The sequence below is a fragment of the Cetorhinus maximus genome, chromosome 25 (genome assembly GCF_964194155.1).
Source record: "Cetorhinus maximus chromosome 25, sCetMax3.hap1.1, whole genome shotgun sequence".
Classification (NCBI taxonomy): Eukaryota; Metazoa; Chordata; class Chondrichthyes; order Lamniformes; family Cetorhinidae; genus Cetorhinus; species Cetorhinus maximus.
In genome coordinates this window covers 12,120,090-12,132,165 of record NC_135903.1, presented here as the reverse complement: position 1 = coordinate 12,132,165, position 12,076 = coordinate 12,120,090, and the positions used below count along the sequence as shown (strand labels likewise).

Genomic DNA, 12,076 nt, shown 5'->3' with positions numbered 1-12,076 from the left:
TTGGAAGCGGTACAGCGAAGGTTCACTAAATTGGTCCCTGGGCTGAGAAGGTTGTCCTATGATGAGATGCTGAGTAAATTGGGTCTATATTCTCTGGAGTTTAGAAGAATGAGAGGTGATCTCATTGAAACATAGAAGATTCTGAAGATGCTTGAAAGGGTAAACACTATGAAGTTGTTCCCCCTGGGATGGGAGGGGACACATTCTCAGAATAAAGGGGCAGTCATTTAGGACTGAGATGGGGAGAAATTTCTGCACTCAAATCTTTGGAATTCTCTACCCCAGAAGATTATGGACGCTCCATCATTGAATATATTTAAAGCTGAGATAGAATTTTGGTCCCTCAGGGAATCAGGGAGTAGGGGCGGAAAAGTTGAGTTGAAATCAAAGATCAGCCATAATTGTATTGAATGGCAGAACAGGTTCGACAGGCCACATTGTTTACTCCTGCTCCCATTTCTTATGTTCTTAGTTGAGGAATAAATGTACCAGGAAACTGGGGAGAACTCCTTTACTCTCTTTTGAAATAGTAATCTTTTCCATCCATCTGAGAGAGTAGACCGTGCTTCAATTTAACATCTCATCAGAAAGACAGAACCTCTAACAGGGCCGCGCTCCCTCAGTACCGCCCCTCCGACAGGGCCGCGCTCCCTCAGTACCGACCCTCCGACAGGGCCGCGCTCCCTCAGTACCGACCCTCCGACAGGGCCGCGCTCCCTCAGTACCGACCCTCCGACAGGGCCGCGCTCCCTCAGTACCGACCCTCCGACAGGGCCGCGCTCCCTCAGTACCGACCCTCCGACAGGGCCGCGCTCCCTCAGTACCGACCCTCCGACAGGGCCGCGCTCCCTCAGTACCGACCCTCCGACAGGGCCGCGCTCCCTCAGTACCGCCCCTCCGACAGGGCCGCGCTCCCTCAGTACCGCCCCTCCGACAGGGCCGCGCTCCCTCAGTACCGCCCCTCCGGCAGGGCCGCGCTCCCTCAGTACCGCCCCTCCGACAGGGCCGCGCTCCCTCAGTACCGCCCCTCCGGCAGGGCCGCGCTCCCTCAGTACCGCCCCTCCGGCAGGGCCGCGCTCCCTCAGTACCGCCCCTCCGGCAGGGCCGCGCTCCCTCAGTACCGCCCCTCCGGCAGGGCCGCGCTCCCTCAGTACCGCCCCTCCGGCAGGGCCGCGCTCCCTCAGTACCGCCCCTCCGGCAGGGCCGCGCTCCCTCAGTACCGCCCCTCCGGCAGGGCCGCGCTCCCTCAGTACCGCCCCTCCGACAGGGCCGCGCTCCCTCAGTACCGCCCCTCTGACAGGGCCGCGTTCCCTCAGTACCGCCCCTCTGACAGGGCCGCGTTCCCTCAGTACCGCCCCTCTGACAGGGCTGCGTTCCCTCAGTACCGCCCCTCCGGCAGGGCCGCGCTCCCTCAGTACCGCCCCTCTGACAGGGCCGCGTTCCCTCATTACCGCACTTGGAGTGTCGATCTAGGCTTTGTGCGCAAATCTCTGGAATGGGGCTTGAACCCAGAACCTTCTGACTTAGAAGTGAGAGTGAAAAATGAGTGTTCCCATTGAACTAAGGCTGTCTTTTAATTAAGTGAGGGATTAGCCACATCTCATCAGTGTATTAGCATATACCAGCACCTTACTCAAAGGTAAAAGGTAGAACGCCATTTTCATTTCATTACCTTGAGTGATGAAGAATGAAATGAAGAATCCAAGTAACCTGCCACTTTCTTACAGCACGCACTACACACTCCGAAACAGAAGCTGCGATTCACAAACTACAAGTGACCCAGGAGAGCTCCCTCAATCGTATGGGTAGGGGAAATTTCTTTACGCAAAGCATTGTTAGAGTTTGAGGATGGTTAAGACAAAGACTGCTGCATATTTTAATTGAAAATCAGATAAATAGTTGAAGCAGGGGTAGTTCCAGGCCTGTGAAGAGAGAGAGAGAGAGCAGGGCACAGGAATAAGTTTTGGTTTCCTTTACCAAAGAATCGACCCTAATTTGCTGAGTGGAATGGCCTCTTTCTGTAAACTGGGGCTACGAAATGTCACATCCTTATCTGCTATTTCTTATTTAGCTCCCTGTCCCTGAGGTTTGATTTTCACCCTTCTTCTGTCATCAGGGCTCCCCACAGTCTACCATGCACTCCCCTCCACACCAGTTTGCAAAACATTTAGAGGAAAGAAATGCCAATTTAACAGTTCGTTTCCTTTTACTTCTGATCACAGATCAGTTCAGATCTTGCACAAACAGTGTCACAACATCGAAGGTGTCATGGTGGGGGTGAGGTGCGGAAATGAAATTGCTGCAGATTCTCCTCGGGATCAGGTCATCAGACAGCTTCATAGCCACCATCTCCTGCCTTTTGAGGGGCACCATCCTCTGCCAGTGGCCAGGAGTGTACACAGTGCATCCTTTTGGAGAGAAGATTCCTCCAGTGTCGTCTCCCCCCCCCCCGCCACCCACCCCCTCCGCCTCAACACCATCCTCAGGATGCTGGAGGTCAATCAGTACCTCACTGGATGCAAACTCAGAGAGTGTCAACAGGCCTTGGAGCAGGGCGAGGGAGTCAGCCAAGGCTCCTGTGCTTCCTTGCCAGCAAGTGAGAACAGGTTTTGGCTCAGTTGGGATGCTGCTGTGGTCGAATATCCTGCTCACTGTCTATACTAACACATAAACTCCCGTGGCCCAATGTGTTCAGAGGAGGCGAGAAAGAAATACAATATTAATCGTTAAATATCAAGAAAAGCAGTAAAAATAATGCTCAAGGTATTCTTTATGTCACCCAGGATCTTCCATTAGGGTGGTGAGTCTTTTATAAACAAATGAAATGTGTAGCCAGCGTGATCAAGTAACATTTCTGCAAACTGCATCATTTGATACCAAATCGGGTGATGATCAGTAGCAAGATGAGCATAAGCCCAAATCACAATCTAGCGGTAGATTGTTAGTGCAGCCAACATCATGTGCAATGAATGGATGGTCCGGGAGTGAAGAGGGGATGGTAATGATTTGTGACTTTATTGTTGTTATCATCACGGGTCATTAGGATAACTGCATCTGTAAATCAGCTACAGAGACTGGGGCTCCAATATTTACTCACGAGCAGGGGAGAATTCTAGGGGGAGAGGGTAGGGGAGGGTCCTGATAGCCACTTAAGGGCCATCCACTTGTACAGAGTTAAAACCAGGCCCAAGGATTTGTTGGCTGTGGAACTTGGGCCATGATTTTACAGCCCTGCCACAGCGAGCCACTTAAATCTCCATTTAGTTCGGCGAGACTGTAATATCCCGCCAGACGGGAGGGGCATAAAACCCTGGCCTTGGAAATTTCCCAAATGACCCACCAAATTTAGCGGCAGGACATCTTGTAAAGTTTTTGAACAGGTTTCCCATCTGTCAGTCAGCTGTTTGACAGGCTCTTTGTCTGTTGGATTGGAAAACAGCCAGGGAACAGATGCCAGGTAGGTCTGACATTGCCCTGGGGTAGAGGCGGATGAGGGGGATGAGTGTTGGACATGGTGGGGGGAGTGAAGTCAGACATTCTGTGGGTTTGGGGAGGCGAATTGAACATTGTGGAGGTTCAGCCAATCACAGGGATCTGATTGTGCAGGGCTTAGCTTGTTGGGCCCAAGGGAAACACTCCTGCTCCTCCTGGCCCACAGGCAGTGCAATAAAGGCATTTACCTCAAAGAGAAGATCTTTAATGCCTCCTTTTAGCTGCTCGGGTTCCTGAGGCCCAGGAATCCTGGCTTCCGTTCATTAAAAATAATAATTCAGTTAAAGTGGACTGAGGGCCAGATTTTCGTCATGGAGGTGGGAATCTCGAGTCAGGAAATTTCCTGGTCAGACCAGTCTCCATGGAAAGGACTCCTATGTATACAATTTTCGCTGGGGAGTTGAGGGAGAAATTGACAATGGCGTGATCAAATCAGGTCTGCTGACTCCAGAGGCAGTTCATAGGCAGCCACAGAAGTGGGCAAGTGCCCAGGAGGCTTGTTAAAAGGCCTGCCTTGGTTCTCTGAGACTTCGGCTCAGTTTTATAAAGACTGCTCGGCCCTCTAGCTCTCACCTCCCCTACCAAATCCTCATGCCCCCTCATACATCCCCACGCACCCCAATTCCCCCTCATACCCCCACGCCACCTCTATAGTCACCTCATCTTGTGTCCACTATGGTCAGACCCCAGGAGCCATGTGGAAATGGGAAAAAAAAAATCAAACTTCTAACAATCTGAGACTCATACACGCTTGATACAGAGAAAAAAAAATTCTCATTCATGAAACCCTTCCAAAGATTTTAAATTCCCTCAAGCAGTCAATCTGTTATAAAAACAAACAAACTTCTAATCAGTAAGCACATCAAAGACATCTAACCTTTAATAGCCTCTTAAAACTGTCAAACAAAATGTAAACTCAGCCCCATGCCTCAATCTAGTATTCATAATGGTCTCAGCTGTAATAACAGCCCTTGGGAAATGTCAACAATGAAGTCTATTGAAACCACAGGAACAGAAGGTCATGGTTTTAACTAAGCTATCTATTTGGCCTATTAATCAGTATACTCCCACAGCCAGTGTTTTTGTTTACTCTGGCAGCAGGATCCTTTTCATTTTCAAAGGGCTTGAGATTTAAATAACTTCAGATTATGAGACTTAAACAAATCTTATCCATCCTTAAAAAGCTTTTATGCCTCCTCCATAAATTCGTGACACCCACAGGACAGGTTGAGACTCTCCCAACAGTGAAAATGAGGTCTGTCCTAACTCAACACAAAATTCAGATGGCCCTGTTGAGTTCAGGGTTACCTGTTTGTGATTTATGCCCTTCCCGCTTCCCCCGCCAGCAAAAATAGGATCTGCTGGAAATGGGGGCGGGACTTCCACTTCCAAGTCCTGCCTGCCATTTTTAAAGGCCTCCGGAATCGACGTGATTTCACCGAAATCTCGCCCCAAGAGTGGGTCCTCCGCTCCGCGTATCCCACACATCCTGTCTGCCTCCATTAAAACCAGAAGTGGATGGTTTGGGAGTGGGTTTGGGGATTTTAAATTTCTTTATTCCCACCTGGCCCTGATTTATCCGTCCTTGGGGTTAAAGTTCACCCTCTGGAACTCAGTACAAGCAAGTTCATAGCTCACACTACACAGCGTCTCGTAGTGAATCAGCACCTGCAATGACTTTCAACAAGAGCAAGAGTAAGAATGCATTCTCATCGAGTTACCCAGACTCTCTGATGTTTAGTATTTGAGGTTAATTAGATTTTTCATAAACCATCACGGTGAAGCTCGTGCGACTGAGCAGAATTTGTTTAACTTGCTGTTTCCATGCACTAGACTCCAAAGAGTTTGATGAAGAGTTAAAACAGGAACTCAGCGTTCATACCCATTCTTCAGGTAGGTTCAGTATAGCCATGACTGAGTACCATCATCATCAGGGCACATCTTTGACTGCTCTTCCTTATATAGATGCCTGGCCCATGAACCTCTAATTTGAAATGCATTCCCAGTCCCTCATTAGACAGTTCCCCTTAGGCTTCCTACTTTGTAATTTATCCTGTACAATCACAAGCTCTCAATAGAGGCTGGGAAATGCGTGATGAGGTGCGTTCATTTTTCAATTCTCCTGGTTACAACACCACATGGGCTACATACATTGCTGTGAAACTAAAGAACACATATTTGCGAGGTAATGCATTATAGAAGGTAAAATGAGGAGAGGCAATATAAACCAAATGGTACAACTTATGGGATTGCAGGAACACAGATACAGCAGCTGAGGAATTTAAATTCAGTTAATTATGTGAATCTGAAATAAAATGTTGGTATCAGTAATGGACACTATGAAACTACCAGATTATCGTAAAAAACCCAACTGGTTCACTAATGTCCTTTATGGAAGGAAATCTGCCATCCTTACCCAGTCTGGCCTACACGTGACTCTAAACCCACAGTAATGGGGTGGAATCTTAACTGCCCTCAGAATCGGCCAAGCGCTCCATTCAACTTTGTATTCACGAGGCAGCTCAACATCACTTTCTCAATGGCAATTAAGGAGGGAAAAATAATTCTAGCCTTGCCAATCACTGGCCCACATTCTGTGAATAAATAATAAAAAGGTGATCAGGTTGTTCAAAAAGTGAATGGGATCCTGAGCTTTATAAATCGAGGCACAAAATAGAGAAGCAAAGAAGTTATGGTAAACCTTTCAACTCATTAGTTAAACCTGAGCTGGACTATTATGTAGCACACTGTAGAAAGGAGACAGGGTACAAAGGAGATTTACTAGAATGATGCCAGGGATGAGGAACTTGGGTTAAATGAAGTGAATCTGGGTTTGTTTTCCTTAAAACAGAGAGTTAAAGAAAGCTGGAATAGGAGTGTTCAAAATTAAGAGAAGTTTTTGATAGAGTAGATAGGGAGAAACTGTTTCCAGTAACAGGAGGATCTGGAACCAGGGAACACAGATTTAACATCATTGACTCAAAATCCAGGGGAAAACAGGAGGGGAACTATCTCTGTGCAGCAAGTTATGTTCTGGAATGGTCTGTCCGAGAGGGGGGAGGTGAATAATAACATTACAAAGGGAGTTGGATAAATACTTGAAAAGGAGAAATCTATAAGATTACTGGGAAAGAGCAAAGGATTTTGTACTAATTGGACAGCTCTTTCCATTGCAGCTTAATTCACTGTAAACCTGTCTTAGAGAGATGCCCTGAGAGTGTGGCAGTGTAAATGGTACAATCTACACCCTCACACTCAAGATTTGATGAAGGATCCGGGACTCGGTGTAAACAAGATATTAGCTAATAAGGCACATGGTCTGATTTGTAGATTAACAGATAGAAGCTCTTTAAACTAAAATAACAATCACAATTTCACTTACATGTAATTATGCAGAATCCTTAACCTTTGGCTAGACAGAAGGCTGATTGGGTCCAAGCCCCATCCCCATGGTTAAGAACATAGAGGGGATATTTCCCCCAAAGCTTCTCCTGTTCCCCAACATAGCCTTGGTGGAACTCCATTGAGCACATTCATGGGGTTTCCACCAAACTCCAGCCAACATTGTGGGAGAAGCCCTGGGAAAATTCACCCCCAAATCTAGGCTGTCATTCCAACACAGTGCTGCATTGGCAGCAGTGCTGACATTAAACTTGAGTCCCATCAGCCTATCCTGGTTGATGTTAGAGACCCTGTGCCACCATTCAGAGAAGAGCAGAGGCTTTGTTGCGGTGTCATGTCCGAGATTCCACCCATAATCATTACCAAAAACAGCTCTTTCATCTAGTTCTGTTTCTGGTATCTTATTGTGTGAAAACTGGTAATCAGGTAACCAACAACAATCACTGCGTTTCAAATTAATTCATCATATATGAAGCACATATGTTTCCAAATTGGATAAAACATTTTAAGGAGGGAAAATTTTCTCCAGTAATGATTAGAACTTATCTGTTGACTATATTTTACATAACCTCGTATTTTCCCATAATAGATTCCAATCAGGTCGAGGAAAAATTGCCTGAAAATATTGAGAATGAAGGAGTCATATCTGAGGGTAGGTTGCCAGTGTAGCCAGTAACCAGTGCGCACTAAACCCATTATACCAGCTCACACACTTAGCCTCCTCTTCATGCTTATTTTGTTCTCTGTCATCGAACCCTGATTAAAAATGCTTCTCTCACCTTGCCTGCAGATTTATGTACTCAAATCTTTGAAGGTGGCAGGGGGTACATTAGTATCCTGGTTGTGTTACTGGGACTAGTAATCCCGAGGCCCAGACTAATGATCCAGAGACAAGAGTTCAGATCCCAGCACAGCAGCTGAGGAATTTAAATTCAGTTAATTACATAAATCTGAAGTAAAAAGTATCAGTAATGGACACCATGAAACTACCCGATTGTCATAAAAAAACTATCTGGGTCAATAATGTCCCTTTAAGGAAGGAATTCTGCCATCATTACCAAGTCTGACCTATATTTGACTCTAGGCCCACTGCAATGGGGTTGTATATAAAGCCCATATGTTTCCAAATTGGATAAAACAGATTCTAAGAAGGAAAATTTTCTCCAGCAATGATTAGAACTTATCTGTTGACTATATTTTACATAACTTCGTATTTTTCCAATCAGGTCAAGGATAAATTGCCTGAAAGTACTGAGAATGAAGGAGTCATATCTGAGGGTAGGTTGCCAGTGCCCACAGCAATGTGGTTGACTCTTGACTGCCCTCAGAAATTGCCTAGCGGTCCATTCAGCTTTGTATTGAAGGAGGCAGTGCATCTGCATCACTGCCTTCTCAAGGGCAATTAAGAAGGTGAAATTAATTCTGACCTTGTTAGTGATGCCCACATTCTGTGAATAAATATAAAGTTGATAAGGTTGTTAAAAAAGTGAATGGGATCCTGGGCTTTATAGATAGAGGCACAGAGTGGTGAGGCAAAGAAGTTATGGGAAACCTTTCAATTCAATAGTTAAACCTGAGCTGGTCTATTGTGTACATTGGGATATATGAACATACGAATTACCAGCAGGAGTCGGCCACTCCACCTCTCGAGCCTGCTCCGCCATTCAATAAGACCACGGCCGATCTGATTGTAGCCTCAACTCAACATTGCGACCTGGATTTTTTAGGAAACCTCATCCACCGGTGGCATGAGCAACTAAAAATTAAATTAAAATGTTTAAATTTAATTTATATGTCCCTGCTCATGTGACAAGAGTCACGTGAGGGGATATGTTTTTAACATTGCTGAAGTTTTTTATTTCTGATTTTTTAAATCTTCAGCTCCCTGAGGCAGTTCTGCCCCCGCCCTCCTCCTGTCCCCACCCCGGCAGTGCTGCAGCACGCCTTTCATGCTGGATGGCCATTAATTGGCCAGCCTGTGTGAAATTGGTGTCAGGGCCCGAACGCGGGCAGCAGTCGACTTCGCAACCACTCCCGGGTCTGCCCGCTGCACTCGCCCGACAAGGTGAAAATCCTGGTCATTATTTTTTAAACAGTGACCCCTAGTTCTAGATTTCCCCACAGGAGGAAACACACTTTCCACATCCACCTTGTTCAGACACCCTCAGACACCCTCAGGATCTTAAAGGTTTCAATCAAGTTGCCTCTTACTCTTCTAAACTCCAGCAGATACATGCCTAGTCATTCCAACCTTTCCTCATAAGACAACCCACCCATTCCAATTATTAGTCTAGTAAACCTTCTCTGAATTGCTTCCAATTCATTTACATCCTTCCTTAAATAAGGTGACCAGTACTGTACACAATACTGCAGATGTGGTCTCATCAATGCCCTGAATAACTGAAGCATAACCTCCCTACTTTGTATTCAATTCCCCTCACAATAAACAATAACATTCTATTAGCTTTGCTAATTACTTGCTGTACCTGAATACTAACCTTTTGTGATTCATGCATTGAATGTAATTGTGATTCATGCACATTGTAGAAAGAATAGAGGGTAAAAAGGAAACTTACTGGAATGATACCAGGGATGAGGCACTTGGGTTAAGTGAAGGAAATCTGGGGCTGGGATTTTCCAATCCTGCCAGTGGCGAGCATCATGGTGGGCAGGATGGGAAAATATGGTGTTCATCCAAAAATCAGTTTCCCACTGGCATGAAAAGAGATCGTCATTGTCTGCGGGTCGGGTAGGCAGCTGCGCCATGGTGGGAACCGCATTTGGCATTGAAGTGTCACGAATACGCATTCAAAAGCCAGCTCGCCAGAATCATGCCCCAATTTGGATCAAAAGGCCACGCCAGTGTCTAATTAGACTGGCGTGATTGATGACTGGATATAAGTGATGTTAGGAAGGGAGTTCCAGGATTTTGACCAGCGACAGTGAAGGAACGGCAATATATTTCCAAGTCAGGATGATGAGTGACTTGGAGGGGAACTTCCAGGTGGAGGTGTTCCCACCTATCTGCTGCCCTAGTCCTTCTAGATGGTAGTGGTCATGGGTTTGGAAGGTGCTGTCTAAGGAGCCTTGGTGAATTTCTGCAAGGCATCTTGTAGATGGTACACACTGCTGCTACTGTGCATCGGTGGTGTAAAGAGTGAATGTTTGTGGACATGGTGCCAATCAAGCGGGCTGCTTTGTCCTGGACAGTGTCAAGCTTCTTGAGTGTTGTGGGAGCTGCACTCATCCAGGCAAGTGGGGAGCATTCCATCACACTCCTGACTTGTGCCTTGTAGGTGGTGGACATGCTTTGGGGAGTCAGGAGGTGAATTACTCGTCGCAGCATTCCTAGCCTCTGACCTGCTCTTGTAGCCACAGTATTTATATGGCTAGTCCAGTTCAGTTTCTAGTCAATGGTAACACCAAGGATGTTGATAGTGGGGGATTCAGTGATGGTAATGTCATTGAATGTCAAGGGGCAATGCTTAGATTCTCTCTTGTTGGATGATCATTGCCTGGCACTTGTGTGGCATGAATGTTACTTGCCACTTGTCAGCTCAGATATTGTCCAGGTCTTGCTGCATTTGGACGTGGACTGCTTCAGTACCTGAGAAGTTGTGAATGGTGACGAACATTGTACAATCATCAGTGAACATCCCCACTTCTGGCCTTATGGAAGGAAGGTCATTGATAAAGCAGCTGAAGATGGTTGGGCCAAGGACACTACCCTGAGGAACTCCTGCAGTGATGTCCTGGAGTTGAGATGACTGACCTCCAATAGCCACAACCATCTTCCTTTGTGCTAGGTATGACTCCAACCAGCGGAGAGTTTTCCCCCTGATTCCCATTGATTCCAGTTTTACTCGGGCTCCTTGATGCCACATTCAGTCAAATGCGGCCTTGATGTCAAGGGCAGTCACTCTCACCTCACCTCGGGAGTTCAGCTCTTTTGCCCATGTTTGAACCTAGGCTGTAATGAGGTCAGGAGCTGAGTGGCCCTGGCGGAACCCAAACTGGGCACCAGTGAGCAGGTTATTGCTAAGCCGCTTGATAGCACTGTTGATGACTCCTTCCATTACTTTATTGATGATCAAAAGTAGACGGATAGGGCAGTAATTAGCTGGGTTGGATTTGTCCTGCTTTTTGTGTACAGGACATACCTGAGCAATTTTCCACATAGCCGGGTAGATGCCAGTGTTGTAGCTGCACTGGAACAGCTTGGCTAGGGGCCCAGCAAGTTCTGGAGCACAAGTCTTCAGTACTATTGCCAGAATATTGTCAGGGGCCCAGAGCCTCTGCAGTACCCAGTGCCTTCGGCCACTTATTGATATCACGTGGAGTGAATCGAATTGGCTGAAGACTGGCATCTGTGATGCTGGGGACCTCCGGAGGAGGCCAAGATGGATCATCCACTCGGCACTACTAGCTGAAGATGGTAGTAAATGCATCAACCTTATCTTTTGCACTGATGTGCTGGGCTCTCCCAACATTGAGGATGGGGATGTTTGTGGAGCCTCCTTCTCCAGTGAGTTGTTTAATTGTCCACCACCATTCACGACTGGGTGTGGCAGGACAGCAGAGCTTAGATCTGATCTGTTGGTTGTAGGATCGCTTAGCTCTGTCTATCATTTGCTGCTTCTGCTGTTTGGTACGCAAGTAGTCCTGTGTTATCGCTTCACCAGGTTGACACCTCATTTTTAGGTATGCTTGGTGCTGCTCCTAGCATGTCCTCCTGCACTCTTCATTGTGTGATGCTCCTGCAGCACAATGGGAGGGATTTGCACAGTCATAAGGGGAGGGTCAAAGCTGGTCTGGGAGTAGAACCTCAGAGCCACCATTTTCCAAGCTGAATCAGTGTCACAATCAAAAAAGAAAGTGCGAAAAGTTTGCTGGGCTCTCGGGGCTTGTGGGAGGAGTCGACCACTGCACTTGTGGGCCGGTTGAAAGGGCACCCGACTAAATTCCGATTTTCCTAATGGAGAGGAAGGCACAGCTGAGACACGTTAGGAAGTCAGGTGCCAATTTAGGGAATTTGGGACCTTAACTCTTATGGCACCTTCATGTGAGAGTATAATTCTGATTGGGGCCATTGTACAACTGCCTTGCAAAGACCCTTTGTCCCGGCCGTGGGAAATCCCAAGTATCAAGAGGAACCAATAGGAAAGAGGCCACGGGACAAAAT

The 12,076-nt window shown here is 46.8% G+C and overlaps 1 protein-coding gene across 9 annotated transcripts in view; it reads left to right on the top strand.

The window, feature by feature from the left end:
• Window positions 1–12,076, top strand: part of odad4 (outer dynein arm docking complex subunit 4) — a 90,150-nt gene that overhangs the window by 48,442 nt on the left and 29,632 nt on the right. For 6 of the 9 annotated variants that reach the window (XM_078529486.1, XM_078529485.1, XM_078529484.1 and 3 more), the window contains 2 exons: window positions 1,728–1,805; window positions 5,326–5,385. The exons of 1 other annotated variant lie outside the window; for it this stretch is intronic. In XM_078529486.1, coding sequence (XP_078385612.1) covers window positions 1,728–1,805; window positions 5,326–5,385 — 138 coding nt within the window. The remainder of the gene's footprint in view (window positions 1–1,727; window positions 1,806–5,325; window positions 5,386–12,076) is intronic. 2 more of the 9 variants (XM_078529483.1, XM_078529480.1) reach the window with 1 other exon arrangement.